Source organism: Aulonocara stuartgranti, assembly GCF_965226115.1.
Source record: "Aulonocara stuartgranti genome assembly, chromosome: 16".
Taxonomy (NCBI): Eukaryota; Metazoa; Chordata; class Actinopteri; order Cichliformes; family Cichlidae; genus Aulonocara; species Aulonocara stuartgranti.
Genome location: NC_138952.1, coordinates 15,475,732 through 15,495,406, shown reverse-complemented (window position 1 = coordinate 15,495,406; position 19,675 = coordinate 15,475,732). Strand labels below are relative to the sequence as shown.

The 19,675-nt window shown below is 38.6% G+C and overlaps 2 protein-coding genes across 12 annotated transcripts in view; both read left to right on the top strand.

Annotated features, from left to right (window-relative positions):
* The first annotated feature begins 1,240 nt into the window (after positions 1-1,240).
* cd302 (CD302 molecule) lies at positions 1,241-5,696 on the top strand. Its single transcript, XM_082507808.1, has 6 exons — positions 1,241-1,403; positions 3,082-3,207; positions 3,328-3,444; positions 3,671-3,853; positions 3,969-3,989; positions 4,094-5,696. Exons 1-6 carry the CDS (start codon positions 1,325-1,327, stop codon positions 4,294-4,296), a joined length of 729 nt encoding a protein of 242 aa, XP_082363934.1. The 5' UTR covers positions 1,241-1,324; the 3' UTR covers positions 4,297-5,696.
* A 5,579-nt stretch (positions 5,697-11,275) lies between these two features.
* Positions 11,276-19,675, top strand: part of LOC309690252 (bromodomain adjacent to zinc finger domain protein 2B-like) — a 52,924-nt gene continuing 44,524 nt past the window's right edge. For 6 of the 11 annotated variants that reach the window (XM_082507207.1, XM_082507202.1, XM_082507210.1 and 3 more), the window contains exons 1-2: positions 11,277-11,450; positions 18,365-18,457. The gene's annotated coding sequence lies outside the window, so the exon portion shown is untranslated. Of the gene's footprint in view, positions 11,451-11,495; positions 11,592-18,364; positions 18,458-19,675 lie in introns of those variants that run through there. The other 5 variants (XM_082507204.1, XM_082507205.1, XM_082507201.1 and 2 more) reach the window with 3 other exon arrangements.

Below are 19,675 nucleotides of genomic sequence, written 5' to 3'. Positions count from 1 at the left end.
TGTGTGTGTGTGTGTGTGTGTGTGTGTGTGTGTGTGTGTGTGTGTGTTATATTTTGAAAAAGCCATGGATCAGTGAACCCTGTGATAAACAAGTGTAATAGGTATCACACAGAAAGTTCTGAAGTTAACAGTACAAATACTTATGAAACGAAACCACTTATTAAAAAAATTAAATACAATACAATTTTATATGTGTATATCTGGAGGGACTAGGATGTTAAATTTACTAGGAAATTCATTTAAACCTCTTTAAGAGGACAGACAGACAGTGAATTGTTCATGTTTACATAACAAAACAATTGCAAAGGCTCCGTCTTCAAAAACTTGTTTTGTTTTGCTTTTGACAAAATAATGGTGACGAATTCTTTTTAGTTTTGAAACATGCAATTAAATATACAATTAACAATTTTAAAAATTAATTTAAAAAAATATTTATATTTAATTTAATCTGGTTACTAAGTGGTTAAATACAGAGGAATAAGCATAATAAGCATGATATAAACAGTTTCTAAGCAGTAAGCAAATTTTCAGATGCAGGGAGGGGACGACAAATCGATAAGAATGTCTGAATAAATGCACCTTTGCCTATATGTGAGCTGATAATTAAAATAAAAGTATGTAAAATAGGAATCAACAACCTTTTGACATTTACATTTTGACACATTTTGTCACATGGTGGGTTACTGTTACTAATAATTACTAATTATCCTTTTTCAAAGGACAATCTGAATACAGTAATTAACAACATTATCTGAAATACTTCACCACATCAGCAAAATGAGTAAGGGAAGTCTACAATTACAGCAATTTTAACTCAGAGAGACCCTTTTATCGTATGTTTGTGAGAAGCAATAGCAGTACATTGCCCAAACTGTTGTGGAAACTGGACCTACAGCGCCATCTAAAGGCTAGTATGTGCAAATCGTGCTGCAAAAGCTCTTCCGAGTGGACTGCACTTGTTTGTGACAACACAAACGAATTATATTCACAGAAGCACGGAAGATGAAACTTTTCCATTAATTTGCATCCGTTTGCATTAATTGCCGACGTGCCGTATTTTGTAATTACAATGCGCAGGAGATTATATTTATATCGTTCTCCGCGTTGTTCAAGCCATTGAAATCAGCAATAACGACCCCAAATAAATGCTGCTTTCACCATCTCCCACTGATAACCGCGATGTTTACTCGTGTTCAGGCCGTGCTGTGACTCGTGTGCTGTGCTTTTGCTGTGGGTGTGTGGGTGGGTGGGATTTTGCTCACGCTGCGGCTGACTGGACCGAGCAACAGTCAGAAAACAAGTTTGGTGCTACAAGATTTCAGACATGGAGTCGCTGAAGAAAAGTCACCGCTCGCTGTTGTGGTGTGTCTTCGTGCTGTGTGTTCAGCTGGCTTTGACGGGAGGTAAGGTCTTAAAACTGAACCTCAGCTCTAAGCTAAAAGGAAGCGATATGTTTTAAAGGCATGCTATGGTTTGTCAGGCCGTTACACCGCTGGGTTGAACAGTGCGTAGGCCTGTGTTATTTGCGCTCTCTGGTGTGTGTTTACTTTGGGTTTGGAGGGGTTCGTGTTTTTAGACTGCGGGTAGAAATGTAAATACATTTATTAATGTTACCTAACCAACTTTCCTGAATGTCGACACTGTATTTTGCTTGTATCACGTAACTTGCGAACCACCGTTAGCACACTGCGTACGTGCACGTATCCGAGTGAAAGTGCACGCCTGTCGTTTGTTTCCAAAGGCTCTTTAAAAGAAAGAATCAGGGCTTCACCTCTTTTTTTTTTTAACCTTGTCTGAGTGCTTACTGCATTAGCATTCTTTGTATTTCGCCTCAGGGTGGCTAATCACGGCAGATTTGAAGTGAAAACACAAGTTTTTGCGCCTATGCTGTACTAGAACTCCATATTAGCACATAACCTTATTTCCAAAAATAAATTGATAAATAAAATCATGCCACCATTTGCCAGACACAGAATAGAGACACTAATAAAAGAGGAACTGTGGTCACAAGTTGGAAGCAACCAACTGGGTTATGACGCAAAGCGTCTCAAGTTTTATGAATTTGACTGCTGATTTCCCATTTTTGTTCTCATTAATGTGCTTTAAGGGCATCGGTTTGAAATGAAATAATGGACATAGCTTTACAGGTCTCAGTTTTAGTTTGATTAGGTTATCACGATGCCAAAACAATTGTGCTTGCTTGCACTTTTCTTTAAGCGGAATACCCAAAAGTAATTGGACACCTGTTTGACATCTATAGCAATCTATTCTAAGCCACATGGACAAAGAGGAGCCCGTGTGGCTTAGAATAGATTGTCATTTTCATTGAGGTGAAGTTGTCTCTCACTGCAGGATAATAATCAGACTCAAGTAAAGCATTAGTGTGTTTATAGCAGAGGTGGGTAATTAATTTACCCAGGGGGCCCAGTTTCTCACATGACCCCTTGGGTAAATTAATTGCCCACCCCTGCTTAGGAATCTGTGGAAAGGCACAAGGCTTTTTGTGACTGAACAGCAAGGTGATAGAAGTACATGTTTCCTTTTCAGTCATATTCATAACCACAATCCTCAGAGGCTCTGCACTAGATGCAAATGGTTTGAGATGCACAAAAGCAAAAATGTGAGGTTGTTGCTCTCAAAACCTTGAAAAAAAAAAGTTGTAGTGCGTAACACCAAACAAATGGCATCAAAATGGTGAACAGATGAAAGTTGTAAAGCAGCATCAAACATGGTGGAACATGTATAGCTAGCAATAGCGTGTCACCCTGGCATTCATTGATTTCACTGCAGACAGGAGCAACAGATTGAAAACAGAGGTTTGCTGGAGTATAGGTCACGTGATGATTCATGACAGTGACACAAAGTGGAATATCATGAAGACTGAGATTAGTCTGGCTGTGTACACCACACAGTGGGCTGCATTAGTGAAGTCCTGGCAAAGAACACTAAAGAAGATCCAGAGCCTCGGGTAGTTTTAACCCTACAAACTTGGGGCACTTCTCCGACACACTTCATCGACAGTGTTGGTTTAAATTGTCCTGAACTGTAGGTCTCAGGGTGGCTCTCCATTGTTTCTTTCAGGCTGCCCTGCAGATGGACGAACCTGGGTGCCCTTTAAGGACAGATGTTACCACTTTGTCCACGGAGACGAAGACAAAATCAAAAGCTACAGCTTTGAAGATGCAAAAACTCACTGCAAAGGCTTCGGTAGATGACCGAGCCATGTTACGTTCAAATGTTTCCTGTGTTTAAAAACAAGAAGTCAAATCGACTGCATTATCAACGCGTGTGATTACGCGTTCATATTTACTGTGATTGTTTTCCTAGAACTTTTGACGATCCAGAGTGAGGAGGAGAATAAATTTGTCATCGACTATAGCCCCGAAGTGTGGAAAAATAGCCCGCCGGTCATCGTGTGGCTTGGAATGTATTACGACTCAAACAGTAAGTTTCATGAAAACCTTTCGGCTAGCTTCATAACTAATTAACAGCGTTGTTTGGAGGTCACTAGGTGGAAAACTGAGAAACTAAGGGCAAAAAGATGGACATCACTTCTGTGTCTGTCTGTGAATGCTAGAGGAATGCTGAAGCTTAATGAAAATATACTCTTTAACTATAGTTGCCCTAAAACCTCTAAATATGTGAAATAACAATTCATGTGTCTGGTCAGCTCAAAACATGACCTGGCTTCACGACAACACGGTGACTTTCTCTAACTGGGAGGATGGCTCTTTGACGTCAGATCTCGCGCCCATGGATAAATGTGCAGCTCTGCACACAAACACAGGAAAGTGGGAAATTGTCAGTTGCAGTGATGACCTGGAGAATGGGGTAATCTGTGAAGCCGCCCAGGGTGAGATTTCTTTTCTTTTTCTTTATGTTGCACTGGAATTTGAATCTGTCACTTCAGAAAACAGGGCTGCAATTGGTGCCTCACATTGTGTTTTCTGTCTTTATTTACTTTTCAGATAAAGAGAAAGCCAAGCGGAGTAAGTCAACCTTTGAGCTTTATTTCCTCACGGTTTCTGTGCTTATTCCTGTGGTTTTTGGTACTAATTGTGACCTCCCTTATATTGTTAATCGTCTCCCTCAGAACCTAGCGCAGTGCTCTCTGCCCTCGTCATTCTCAGCGTGGTGGCTATCGTGGGAGTCTCAGGTGTTGTTTGGTTTCTGCACCAGAAGCACAACTTTGGCTCCGGCATCGTCACGGCATTCGAGTACCACCCTCCGTTCCGAGTCCCTGACACAGACCAGTCGTGCCTGGTGGAGGCTGAGGAGACTGATAGCACACCATAGGAGAACGTTCGCTCTCTTCCTAAATAAGAAACACCAAACCCTTCCCCATGGGTGGCTGTTTTATCTTTTTTTTTTTCTTCCCATTCAAAGAGAAGTCCACTCTTAAAATTGTTACGCAAGCAGTTTGGGATTAACGCATGTCAGTGGCATGACTCAGAATAATGTGTGTTTGGGAGAAATGTGATGCTAAGCATTTTTCTTTTACATCTACATGCTTTTTAGTCACCTGCACTAACAACAGATCATTTGTAAATATCTCTGATTGGTGCATTTTCCTCAGCTACCACTGGACGTTAACGTCAGGTTACACGTCAGACACTACAGAATGGTCAACAGCTGTTCCTATTTTGCATATTGAAACAAATGCACTAATGGCTTCCTTAAGTGGTGTGCAAGATTATATGAGGAGTGTGACTTTCACGTGTTTTGTGTGCATGCAGGAATTTTTGTTACAGAGTTAATTCAGCTTGGTTTGGAGTCCCACAAACTTGAGGGTGAACAAGAAGGGATATTAACAAGTTTTTGGGGGGATTTTTGCCACTTTATACACAAGAGATATATGTATCTCATGTGTTTTTTGTTTTTTGTTTTTTTGTTGTTGTTTTTTTAAAATGCAATCAATAATGTTTTCTTTTTTTTGAATACCTTGTCTCTGTTGTAATTGTTCAGATTATTCAAACTCTACAGTGTAAAATAGGCTGTAATTAAACTCCTGTAATCTTCAAGCCAAAGCTAAGACAACCTTGTAACCCGGTCAGGGTTACGTTTTATATATTTAAGTGTTAACAGAGCTCTGTATGAGCCATACTGGAATATAACAAATAAAAAGCTTAAACTTGCCTTAAAAAAAAAGTCCAGTATTTCTTCCAATAGTTAGAGGACTCTTTTAATTGCTTCCTCCAAACAAGAAAGCATGAGGAGCCACCTTGTTATTTCATGCACAATGATGTTGCAATTTAGGTGAACAAAAATCCACAAAAATAAAAATGACTGTAACATTATAAGACTTTAAGGTAACTTTATGAGATTTTCTGGCAGAATGCTTTTATATTTGTTTTCCTCTGCTGTTTCTCGTTTATGGAAAGCACATGGAATCCTTTCTGTCCCGACTATACAGCCAGTAAATATTTAAACTGTTAATTCATTCCAGGATTTCAATGGGTATCACACTTTATAGTTTAAAGGGTTAAAAGACTGTGGGATTAAATGTTTACTTGCTGCCCTGTGGAAAAGACAATCTTACTATTAGAATTTCTAGAAGAAAACCGAATGTGAATGATTATAGGGGATTAAAGCATGATGTGAATATGGAATGAGTATATTGCAGAAGAATGGCAGGAACCTTTGTATGATGCTGATTTTGTTTTCTCCAATAAATTTGCACAAATTTCTTAAAACCATATTTTGTGTTTGTAATAATGGGTAATCAGGGGAATATGGAAAATTGCACTCAAATACACAGCACATTCTTTTTAAAGCACTAATGCATAATATATAAGATTCATTTGGTATGATTTTTAATAGTATGCAACAAGTAACCCTATTGCTTTTTTTTTTTAGCAATGCCATTTCAGAAAATAGGAATACTTTCTAGTCTGTCTTATATTTCCCATTTATGCTAGATATATAATATCTACATGTCACTGCATAAATTAGACTGGAAGAATGACCTGGACTACCAAAATCAGAGTCTGTGAAAATCATTCTTAATCACTGTCAGCTGAAGGGTGTCTGTCCCTGTAAGAGTCCATTGGTTCTGTTGACATTTTAGTGTGAAGCTGAGATGAAACCGAATTGAAAGAAGTCAGCAGGATATCCTTCACTTTCATGCACATCTAATTTCAGATTTCCAAGAAGCCTGCAATCCATCAAAGTTTCTTCAGAAATTGTCAACGGATGCCTCTTTGCTGGGCAAGTACACGTTCTTGATATGTTTTTTTTTTTAACATTTTACAATGAATGATTAAAAGCAGTTGTGAACCAGCATTTACTGATGCAGCACATTGATAGAGAGTCTTTGTAAACACCTTTTCTTTTCTTCCTGGCAGTCGAGGTAATTTCTAGATTTGGCCACAAGGTGGGATAGTGGAACAAATGTATCTTGAGTCTACGGGAAATAGAACATTTCTTCCACAAATTAAAAAAAAAAAAGGTCTAGAAACATTAGTTTTAAACAGCTTGTGTTAGTAATTCATAAGAATGATTTCTAGCATGTCTCTTAAGATTTCTATTAGAATAAAGTATTGTTCAGCACAGGTTATGTGTGCTTCTTGATTTTAAACTGTTGTAGTAACAAAACACTGAGAAATTAAAGGATTATTAATTTAATAAATGTTAAATCTGAATACATTTTAATTTAAAAAAAACTCACTGGACACTTTATTACGTACACCTTGCTAGTATCAGGCAGGACCTACTTTTGCTTTATGAACTGCCCTAACTCTTTGTGGCAGATTCAAAGAGGTGATGGAAACATTCCCCAGACATTTTGATTCATATTGACATTATAGTATCACACAGTTGCTGCAGATTTATAGACTGCACGTCCAGAATGAGAATCATCTATTCAACCACATACCAAAGGTGCTCTACTGAGATCTGGTGACTGTGGAGACCATTTGAGTACAAGGACCTTATTGTCATGCTGAAGAAATCATTTTTCATTATCCTGCTGGAAGCAGATATACACTGTAGTTATAAATGGACTGAATGGTCAGCAAAACTACTGGGGTAAGCTTTAAACCATGTTCAGTTGGTACTAAAGGTCTCAGTTTGTGCCAAGAAAATATCCCCCACACCATTACACCACTATCAGCCTAAAGTCTGTTATGGAATAGGATGGATCAATGGTTTCAGGGTTTTTTTTATGTTAAATTGTCAACTTAATGCCCAAATATTGCAGCAGAAATCAAGAATTCTCAGAACAGGCAACATTTTTCCAATCTTCCGTTGCCCAATGTTAGTCAGCTTTTGCAAACTGTATCCAAAGTTTCCTTATATTACAGCAGTGGCTACATCAACATGTTGTGTGTTCAGAGATGCTCTTCTGCATTTGTTGGTGGTGTTGACACCTTTTGGAGGACATACAAGCCATTGACATGTCTCCTCCTCTTCATTATCCCAGCTGATCACTGGATCTTGTTTTTTCCATTCAGCTGAGTCCTCGGGACTTACCTTACCCTCTGAAGCTTGCAGCTTTCCTAGCGGCCTGTTCATGGTTCCCATTTCCCTGTAGGATTCACAGGTACTTCTAGCTGTCCTCAATGTTTGCAATGTTGCCTTCTGGTGCTCTATCTACCTGCCAATTTCTTCCTGTGCCCCACTCAGGTATCTTATTCGCTTCCACGTGGTACTGAGGCAGGCTATTGGTTGGTAGTTGGATCAAACTGGTCCAGCCTTCAGTTCAGCCTCCCGTCCATTAGCAGCTGGTTCATTTGTGCAGCCAGATGCTCATGTTTCTTCATGCTTCTTCCTCATGCTGTCCCATTCTTCATACTGGAGACCCTGTCATAGTTACTGGATCCTATTCAGGGAGGTTGCATGGTCTGGGTGATGGTATCACCCCCCCCCCCCCCCCCCCCCTTGCCGTAGCATTTGTGTTGTACCTCATCAAGCAGTTCCTTCTTCCGAATGTTGGAACACTGAGCTACTAGTTATTTTGACATCCGTTTGGATGCTGGGTATCGAAGATTCTGTAGGTCCCAAGTCCTCTTCATGTAAGCCCTTCTGCTGGGGTTACTTGTCCAGTAGCATTCCATCAACGCCCTGTTCTTGTCTGTTGCCCACTTATGCCTCCTTGTTCCAGTAGCCCTCTTCTCATCAGTGTGTCCTGGTTCCTCAACACCTGACACAAACCTTGTTAATCTGGGCGACATCCGGTATCGAATACTGAACTAGTTCATTATTACAAAAGCAAGGGGAGGCCATGTACTGTTTCAGTCCAGTGAAGTATTTAGCTATTGCATAATTCATATTTTGTCAGTAGAATGAACTTAATCTGTGATTTTGTTTTTTAATGGCTTTACCGACATATGTAAGTCCACATTGAAGGGTGTGTCAAATCTATAACATGAGTGCACTAGATAACAATGTGACAGCATTAACTGCATAGTCATGGTTTGGTTGTGATGGTTTTGATGTGTTACTGGAGTGTTAAACAGCATCATAAATTTATAGCTCAGGTCTTTCAAAGTTACAATCCTGTATATCTCTATGTCCATATTCATATTTATTAGTTATCCTACAATCAAGTAGTGAGTTAAAAACATGCAATATAAGATAATTTATTAGATATATAACTATAATGCAAGGATTCAGCTGGAAATGTGATCTGAATCAGTGTCTTAATTTTTTTAAACAATTATTACAGTAGGATCACTGATCACTAATCTAATTTTTACAGTTCCAGTTCCAAACTTAGCTTAGTCATACTGCTATATCCTCAGAATCCATCTTTCTAGATACACTGTAGATATTTTGCTGTCATATACTGCTCTGTTTTCTCATCACAAAAGCAGCACTGTCTGATTTTCTCTCTTACAAACAGGAAACAAATTGAATTCACACTTCTGCCACACCACTGCTCAGAGCAGGAAGAGGTCAACCCAGAATGATTAATTAAAATGAACACTTGTACGTGTGAATGAAATACGCGATACAGTAATGTGACAGAAAAACACTTGAAGCCAAGAAATATCTGCATCATGCACTGAGTGAACTTATGTATCAATAAAATATGGAACAGAAATGAAATCCATGACTTGCTCATAGGCTTAGTAATACAAATACACACAGCGGAGCACTGACTCTTTATGCATTAAGGCCGTTTCCTGCCTTACGGGTTTTGGTTGAACCTTATGTCTCTTTCTCACGATTGTGTTGGATGTCAGTTATTTCTGTCTGTGCTCGTTTTCTATTCATGTGCCTGTCCTTCCTGGGAAAGGTGCCTGTATACAGAGCATCTGTTTCTCTTGTCCTTCATTCTGGTCATCTCATGTTTCTCCTCCATTTACTATCCTGGAACATGCTCCAATTAACAGAAGAAAACAAAGACTACTATGCAAATGACTGCTTTCTGACCAGTCACTTCACTTATTTGTATCCCACAGGACTGATGTGAATTATATTACATCTTGCATGTGTTTACTCTCATATAAACTTCATGCAGTACCACATACCTTATGATTTGATTTGTTGTGAGAGCCAAACTAAATGCTAAAAAAAATGAATGAAAATGATCACAATGCAGCTTTAGTTTACACACATAGCTGCAAACTTAAGAGATTAATGTACAGGTTTAGCCCACTTTAGCCCGCACTGTGCAATATGCTAAATCAAATGTATGTGCTGGAAGGCTTAGGTGTGAAAAGGATCACAACATTGTGCGCTGACATAATTTAAATGATTTAAATATGACAGAAAAACAACAGTGGCAGTGAGTCCAATTCTTGTGTCTTGAGGGCATTCTGTGTTTTCTGTGAAGTGATAATAATAAGAACAAAACAAACGCACATCTTGTTTTCTATCAATCTTTCGAGACATCATCTTTGCTGCGTCTTTGATATCTAATTATACTTTCTAATCAAGACTCTGTAAAGGGGACTGACTACTTGCCCTTCCCCCCGCTTGCTGCTTTGCACCGCAGGCACTGACTGGGATTTTTATTTTAACAATTAGGATGACATTTTAATTTTATAATATGAAAGACTGTGGCCAGAAAAAGACGTTCCTTTATCGTCGCTGTAAAAGTAAAAAGCCCAGCTATGCTGTGGCTTGGAGGACAAATGTATAAAATCTTTTCAGCGTGTTTGTCCATTTGGTGCTTTCTGTGACAGCTGCATAATGGCAGAATTAAAAGGAGGAAAATCAATGGCCGCAAGGGACGTGGAACAGGTAAAGAAACATGTTATAGATTACAAATGCTGATGAGGGGGTTTGTTTCTCTACATCTTTAATTCAAACATGCCTTTGTGCCTTAATTATTGTGTTTAACTGGAACTCATATGCCAGCATGCTTTTGGCCAGGCTTACAGAAACTGAAACAATGTATCTTCTTTTTTTCTTTTTAATAAACAAACAAACGAAAAGATAACTACCCATTTTGTGCGTGTGTGTGAAACAAGCTGGAATTTCAAATCACATGGTTTTATCCTTATTTTTATAACCTTAATCTACAGTACTAGTAGACATGAGCAGCACATTTCCCTATAGTTACATTCTTTCTAGGGAGTGTAACACTTTGTTTCCTGTTGCCAGTTGTGCGCTGTGATCAGAAAAACTAGAAACAGAGGCAGATGGAGGTACTGTCACTCAGTGAATAGTCTCCTTAGAGATGGATGTGTGGGAAAATCCCAGTAGATCAACAGTTTCTGAAATACTCAGACCAGCCCGTCTGGCACCAACCTGTACGCCATGTTCAAAGTTACTAAAATCACCTTTCTACCGTGTGATGATGCTCAGTTTGAACTTGCAGGATGTTTTTAGTCATGTCTAAACAAGCCTAAATGCACTGAGATGTGAGCAGACGGCCACATACTTGACCAAATGCAGCACTTTATTGAATGACAATATCGCTTTTCTATACATTTTATTCCAGGAACCATCAAAGCAATAGTACGCTCATATTTTCTTTATAGGAGTCCAGACTTTTGGAAAGTTTGACAAGGTGCACATGTAACTACTGGCATTGATGCAATTGCAACCCCCTTAAATGAACTGTTTTACTGGGTACCTTACTTTGAATGTGTATTTATTTGTTTATTACTATAATTTGTATCCTTGTTAATACTGATGCTCAAGGTCCACGATATGTGATCTTTACTGAGCTTGGTGTTGCATAATGTTTAGATGTATATGTTTGCAATGCTGCCATCTTAGAGACTACGATGCCACACAACTTTGCATGGTAGCCTCTCCGAACCCTGGAGCTGACGTCACTTCGCTCGAGTTGCTTGGAGAGTGAATCAGGAGGAGAGGCTCTTCAATCTGCGATCAGAGATCAACACGTTCAGCAGCGCGTTACCGACCAGCCGGACTCAATCACTGACCACTTCGCCACTCATCTCTTTCAACAGCCCTTAAACTGACCGGGACGTAAATGAACACCTTTTCCTTTCCGCTTCTCCTTTTTTTAAGGAATACAAGACGATAATCAGGTGAGTTGACGACCTTCGCTCGTTAGGTTCACGCATGTCATGTATTATTTCACTCTTTCGCTCGTCTGGGATGGCTAAGCTAACTTCACCAGCAGCATCCTTTTACCGTACACTTGCCTTCAGTGAAGCTGTGTCCGCTCGGTGAGTTATAAAAAAAACATGAAAAAGTTGGTATTAAAAGTATGTAGAGCGGTTATAAATGCTGCTGCGGTAAACTTTGTTAAGGATATAACTGCTATCATGTTTACACTGGAACTTGTGTATAAAAAGAAGACTTCGGTAAGCGGTTAATGCTAACAGTGATGTTCAGTACCTGGCGGCGGTGTTGCTCTCCGCGAGTCCGCAAACGTTACTGGAAAGTTAGCTATTAAATTTATAGCTCACTTTACGCTTCTTGTAGGAGTGTGTCATGTTTAAAAGTAACGTCTGACTGCCCGCTTGTGTGGTATTTGTCGTGGGTTTAAGCTCGTGGCGTGTCATGAAATTGTCCAACAGCTGGATATAACACAAATGAGCTTCCGTAATGTTTAGCTAATAATAAATGATTCTGCATTAATGTGGCAGACGGGCTGCTCGCTCTCCGCCTCTTGTCTTCGTTTTTTGTTTCTTCCTCTTAAAAGGAAAAGCACAGCTAACGCTGCAGCTGTGGTCTGCGCTGAAATGTAACCTTTGAGATTATGACAATGCCCTCCATTTTTGTGCCAGCTTTCATATTAACCACAAGACATTCGCCATGTTGGGCTATTAAAATAGCACCCTCTATTTAGACGCTGTGTGTTTATTACAGTAATGATAGTAAACGAGTCTTAGAAAAAGAAAAAACTACCTGTTTTGAGTGAGATTAAAACAGTGCTTTTTTGGAGTTAAGGTGAGTTAGATTTTTGTTAATGACATTTAATAAACAGTTTCATATATGTGGGAAGTCATAGAAATTCAGTTCTTGCTTGTTTTTGTTTATTTTTAAATTAATTTAAATTATTATTATGATTTTTTTTTTAACCTTGCAGAATGTTATAAATCGGGTGGCACAAACAACAACTTGGCCTAACTTCCATCGCAGAAATCAGGACATTATAACATTGTCCCCATTTGTTTCCTGCAGCACACTTTTAAACACACTTAGCTTGCTTTTAATTCGGAAAATCTTGTCCTCTTGTGAGTAAACACAAATATTGCCTATCTGGAAAAACTACACATCAATCACAGCAGAAATTTAGGAAAACATAAACAACTGTTGCAGATCTTTCCCTTCAGACTTTATCATGATAATATTTATCCCACTTCTTTAAAAAAACAAACAAACAAAAACCCCTCAATGCAATCCATAGAGCTTATCCTGTCACTGCACATCTTTTGTTTGCCGCACACTTGAGTAGATTTGCCTTCACAGATATAATTGATATTAATAAACAAGGATGTGACCTTCGCGTTTACAGTCTCAGTGAAATGGCAGCGAGCGTTAGATCTGCTAAAGTTCATCATTTAAATGGCTTCAGTAGCCAAGGCAGCGAGATAAATCAGATCACAGCCTTGATGTGTTATGCATGCATCCAGTAACTGCCAGTGAATCAAAACACAGGTAGAAGGTCACTCATTTGGCTCATATTTATTCAGTTCACATGCCCTTGAAGAGCTCTGCACACAGAGCAGTGTTGTTAAGCTCCTAATATGAGCCTTTAACACAGAGAAAACAATAGAGTCAGCAACTTGGCATTTGGGTGCTACGAAGACTGTAGGGCTTTGCTGTCTGGGCTCCAAAGGCAAATTTAGCTCGTGATTTTCAACTCAATCATTCACTTAATTACAAGTTGTCTAAAAGAACTGCTTAGCACACTTAAATTTCCATTAGCAATATACATTAGTGCAAGGCGCAGAGTGAGTTTTTGTATAATTTATTTCTTTTCCTAGACTACTAGGTGTACTACCGTATATATGATTTAAAAACGCATATATAGTTTTATCTTCCGTTTCTGTTTCAATGGCCTTTTAAAAGCAAGTGTGGAGAAAAAAACAAACAACAACCAGGGTCTTATAATATTTGTGTTTCACCCATTTTCACCCTGTCTCTCCTATTCTTGCCCTTTCCACAAGTTTGCACTCATTAATCAAAGATGCTGGACTCCAACTGAGGGCTGAGGTGCAGGTTCATCAATTTGGCAGGCAGCACTTTGTAAGGAACAGTGCAGAGGCTCTTAACACACAAGCATAAATAAATCTGTGGTCTTTATATGCAAGCCCCGAAGGTTAATGCTGCATAATTCAATGTACCCTCTTTGTCTGCCGTGATTGATGTTTTCAAGCATGTAAGCCTTGACAGGAGTCCCTTTTTGTAGGTCAGTGTTGACACTTTATGATTGGGTGAGCTCGAGGGGAGCGGCACAGGGGAGGTGGATTATTAGGAATATGTCGGGGAGATTACTCTTTTTCACTCATCTTCCTGGTCTGTTTTTTTTTTTTTTTTTTTTTCCTGCGCCTGGAGATGCTTGTCGCAGTGCTTAATTTGAACCACTGACGCTTCTGGATTTGATGTCTGCCTTCTGTGTTAATTGGCTGATGGCTGTTTAGTATTTATTTACCCCCTTTGCAGCAAAAAATAAAATCAAAAATAGGTCAGTTGAGAATGAATGATTTGACTCCATATTCATACTTCTTGGTCAGGTAGGTGCAGTATTACAAATGAATATAGACCTTTAGATCACTGCTGTTGTGAAGTGTTCCACTCTTATGCAAAGACTGTGCTTCAGCAGCCACCTTTTTTATTGATTCTCGTGCATTTAAAATCTGCTCACTGCTGCCACAAATATTTCCCCCTTTAGCTGTCCTAAGCATGCTGCAGCACTCAGTTTTCCCCCTTATCATTGTCTGGTCTTATTAGAAACTTGTAAAAAGAAATGCATTCCTGAAAACGTTTGGCTCAGCAGAGGCCAAAGTGAAAGGGTTAGTAAACATAACTGCCTTCTTTAAATGACACTGCTAAGGAAACTACACTCACTGGACACTTTATTAGGTACATTTATTAGCGCTTGTGTGAATCTCGTTTTGTTTTCAGAGCTGTTTTAATTCTATGATATTTAACAGGGTGCTGGAAACAGTCCTTAGTGATTTTCATCCACGTTGAGATTTGTCAGCTGTGCATCCGTTGCACCACATCCTAAAGCTCTACCGGACTGAGATATGGTGACCGTGGAGGTCATTTGAGTGCAGTGAACTTGTCGTCATGTTCAAGAAACCAGTTTCAGATCAGTTTTGTGGCCGGAAGCTGCCATAGGATAATGAGAGGAAGATGTGGTAATTGAGGGATGAATATGGTCATTTAAACAATACTAAGTACGCTGTGGTATTTAACCAATTTTCAGTTGGTAGTAATAGGTCTTAAGTGTGCTAAGAAGGTGAGAATAGGCAGCGTTTTCCAATCCTCTGTTGTCTAATTTTGGTCAGCCTGTGTAAACTGCAGCCTCAGTTTGCTGTTCTTAGCCTAACAGGAGTGGGGCCTAGTCTGGTCTTCTGCTTCCGCCTGTCTGCTTTAAGTTTAGACATCTTGTGCATTCAGAGATGCTCTTCTGTATTTCTTGGTTGTAACAAGTCTTTATTTGAGGTACTCTTGCCTTCCTATCATCTCGAAGCAGTCTAGCCATTCTCCTCTGACCTGACATCAACAAGCATTTTTGCTCTTTTTTTTATTTGTTTTTTTTTGTTCTTTTTCTGACCATTCTCTGGAAACCCCAAAGATGCCTGTGTGTGTAAATCCCAGTTGATCACTAATTTCTGAAAAACTCAGACCAGTCCAACTCTGCCGCGTTCACAGTTGCTTAAATCACCATAATTATAATGCTTGGTTTGAGCCTCAAGTTGTCTTGACCATGTCTACTATCATAAATTAATTGAATGGCTGTCATGTGATTGGCTAATTAGATATTAGTGTTAACAAGCAATAGAACAGGTGTAACTAAAATAGTGGCCACTGAGTGTATGCTGCAACATTAAATTAAAATACCATTCAGCTTTAGGCATAACCAGTGATTATTTGTTATTATTAACAGGTGTGAATTAAAGCTTATGCTGTTCCTATAGATCAGGTGCAGTAGATTATGTTGAAGTAAGCCATGCAGTGTTTCAAACAGATTTAAAGTCTGTTTGTGGTGTTGTGAAGAGGGGGCGGGGGCAGTTTATTGTTTATAATTATTAAGGAGGACTATTTCTAAGTTTCTTCTCATCAAAGATTTTATCTGCCAAGCTTTTTGTAACAAATACACGAGCAATATAATCAGCTACCTCTTTAATAATACTCTTAACCTATGGACGCAATCTTAGATTACAAGGCGTGACACTGCAGCCTAAGTAAGTTTGGCATAACAACACAGAAGTCTCTTCTTGATGGATTGCAGAATCTGATTCGAGCTGTTTTTCAGTTTGGCATTGACCTGTAGAGCAGAATAAGAGCAATCACAGCTGCAGTCCAAGACAGTAGAGTTGGAAGTTCATATGACCTCATGAGATTCTCTAAAGGGAGAAGCTGGTGTGAGTTGATATTCTGGACTGCCACAATCAAACACGCCTTGGCTAACGAGTGATACAAAAGGAAAAATATAAGCTGGGAAGGCCTGGGGCAACTTGACTGAGCTCGCAAAATAAAAGCAAGGGAATTTCCTGCTAGTTAACTGATCACGGATGACGGCATTCTGAGATTAATACAATAAATTGCCGCATATACTTGTGCAAACACAAATACCTCTGGGTGGACCACCCAACTAAAGGGAAGCACTGAATGAGTTACAGCAGACGTGCAATACACAATCTGACGTCGTTGAGAAAAGAAATTAAGTAATGGGGTTGTTAAAATTTTGAACTTAACAGGCATTTCCTACTGACAGAACAAAAATGAATACTTTTCAAGAAAAAAACCACTATGAATATAAACCAAGATGCCACAAATGCCACATTTCAGCAAGCAAATATTTAATCATTAATGTACTCTTTGTTTAAATTGTCAAAACGTTTATCATTAGATAACATCAGCTAAGAAATTATCAGATGGATAATTATATGTAATTAATTAATTATATGTAAATACTTATATGTAATTATAGAACTTTATTTACTTTGGTGGTTGCTTCTGGTATTTTCTAATAATAGGTGCTAACAGAATAGCAGTATTTTACACTAATGACATTTTGTCAGCGTAGCTGAAAAGGATAATATATGTGCTTAATACACAACAATGCTTAATAATAAAGGTATAGTACCAGAGGTTATACCAGCAGTATTTCTTTAAGAGTTGTGATATTCAGACATAAACATCTATACTGACAGAGTAGTGACACAAACAGAAGAATAACATATGCACACCATTTGCAGAGCAGATCCTGCTTCTACTATAATTAATAAAAGCGTGCTCAGCAGGCATGAGGGCAGCGAGTAATTGGTGCATGCATGCTGCAGAGGGCTGCTCCTTTAACGTTAAAAAATACCACCTGTTTTGTTTTCTGTATTTTCTTTTTCACATGGAGGTGGGCACAGTCATTTTAAATATGCACAGTTTAGAAAGTGCTCAGGATTCTTTAAATAAACATGGGAATTGCATCAGTATTTTATTTTTTATTTTATTTTGCTATTATGGCTGGAATATGTAGATATTTTACTTACCCATTTTACAAAAAACATCTGTGAAATACCTTCATTTTGACAGCACAGGTCCTAAACATAAAGACACAAAGCAATTCCAAAACAAAAGGCCAGCTTCATGTTTCGCCCGTCAGTCACACAGCACTGTGTAGAACATGCACTGCAAGTGTAACCACTAAAAAGAGTGGATACACGCCATGATAATCCAAATAAGCAGCGCATTCAGTGTAGGGTGAGGCAAACGCTCATGCTGCACTACATGAATATTGCAAACATAATGATAATATAACTTCATGATATAAGTATTTAAAGGAGAAAATGTTGACAAGGAGATGTTAGTGTTTTAGAGCCAAGAGGGCGCACGCTCAGTAGCATGGTTCAGTGTAGGGCAGTTAAGGAGTCTGTTGTTACAGAGGGTACCTGTGACTGTTATTTCCATGACTTAGTAAGCAGCTCTTTGTTGTTGTTGTTGTTTGTTTTTTTTAATAAATCATATGAAGCTAAATCGGTGAATAGCTGAGTAACCCAAGTAGCCTCAGGCTTGGAGCAGTTCACATAGTTCCTGCAGAAGCTGTTGATTAAAGTTACCTCTGTCTGTCCACTAGTATTCAGAACACACAGTGGCACAGCTGGTGAGATGATGTGCAGTACGTGATGTACAGTCAAGTGCAGGTGATGAGAGATCTGCTGAATACAGTTCATTTTTATTGGCAGCGAATACAACTGGAGGGTAACAGCATCTGTATATCTGAAAATGTGGCGGATGAAAGTGACATATTAGCTCTTTCATTCTAGATCTTTACCTCACCAGCTTTATTTTGAAGCTTTTTCTGTGTTTTAATGAATGTTTAAAATTTTGCATTATGGACCCGATATACCTGTAACAGCTGATCTTCAAAAACAGAGCAGGGAGGTAGCCATCTCAAGTAGCAGTCCACTCAGATATAAAGTAAATAAAGTGTCAGCTTTAAGAACATGTCTTCCATTTTTGTTAAGATTAGCCATTAAAATTTAAGTACAAACAAACTAAAAACATCTTCGGGTAAAAATAGATATCTCACCAACATCTGTATCTGGTGTTATAGCTCCATCTTCCTGTTTTGCAGAGAAGGTTTATGTATAAATATAGATTGTGAAACATGCTAATTAATCCCATGTTACGTATGCTAATTAGCCAATTGAGCTGTGGTTAAAGCACGCTAGTCTGGTCTGCTTGATCGTTCACGTAGAGTCTGCTTCAGAAAGCAGATTTAACAAACTGATAACTTTTTTTTACTTGTTTTCTGTTACAGATAAAAAGACTAAATTATGTTTATCTTGGATTAAGTCTGGCTGGGTAATTAAAAATAGGAGGCCTTCAATACCAGAATGCACCATGGGAACAGGTAAATTGAGCAGTGTTTCTTTTCATCAAATTGTTATTGAACTGTTGGCTAGTTTGGATGGTGACATTTAAAAAAAAAAAAAAAGGAAAAAAAAAAAGAAGTAGGCTATAGATTAAAACTCTGAAAAGTTGACTTTTGGACCCACAATTATAAAGTTTGGCCTACTGATAGAGATTTACAACTGAAAAGGTGTTGAGGTTCAATATGATGGCTGCTTTACTTGTAAAGTATTGTGTAGCAGAACATGACTACATTTCAAGTTGTGTAAACTTTTCAACATGAAATGCTGACAGGGCACATTAAGCTATCTCCAGTCTATATTCATAAGTTGCCTGGGGAAACGGGTTGCAACCTGGAAATGTGTTGGTTGCGACGGTAAGGTAGCAGAGCATTCTTTTTTTCTTATTTGCGTTGCACTTTTTCACGTTTACTACCACTCGGCGAGTAGTTCTTAATATTTGCTAAAAAGTCAGCATCTTTAACTCAAAACCTCAAGGTGACTGCTGTGATCTACTAACAATCAAAGCAATCATAAGGATGTTTTTGACGTGGAACCTCTTCAAAGTCAATTTAACTCAGTTGAGAATTCATATTTTTCCCAAGCAACTGGCGATTTCCAAGGGGCCGCCAACCCCCAATATATCATACTCCTGCTAAATGAGGATAATATTAGATCCCTCAGCGATTATTTTTGATGTTTCCATGGTATTGGTAATGATTAGGCTTTTTAAATGGTTACTTAAGAGTTCTAGAAATGTTAGTGGTTTTAACACTTGCCACACTAAGACTTGAAAGGATTTAAATGATTCAGACTCAGGCAGGTCTGGGTCTTCATTTCCTGTACATTCCAAACAAAATGAAGCCAGATGGTAATGCATGAATAGGATACTGGTTAGAAATATTTGCAGTTCCTAACATATGTGTGTTAAACATCTTTGGACCAAGGGAGTGGCTGCGTCTCAGTTTCTGAACAGAAATATCAATAGAAGAGTTGGAAAGTAATTCTCATCATTTTCGCTGCTTTGCCAGAGGAGTTTTAGTGTGCTTAAATTAATGACATTGATTTGATCTAATACATTCCTTATTATAATTATTGACTCACTGTAAAATCCAAATGTTGGCACCATAGCTCCAAAGCCACTCTTGTTACACAGTAGGTCATAATCCAATATCTTAAGTGTTTTTGTCATGTCCCATTGCCCTCTGTTGTCTCTAGGA

Coding starts and splice junctions, on each gene's coding strand:
- cd302 (XM_082507808.1), top strand. CDS start 1,325: ATGGAGTCGCTGAAGAAAAGTCACCGCTCGCTGTTGTGGTGTGTCTTC. Junction 3,208..3,327: donor AACTCACTGCAAAGGCTTCG/GTAGATGACCGA, acceptor TTGTTTTCCTAG/AACTTTTGACGATCCAGAGT. Junction 3,445..3,670: donor AATGTATTACGACTCAAACA/GTAAGTTTCATG, acceptor GTGTCTGGTCAG/CTCAAAACATGACCTGGCTT.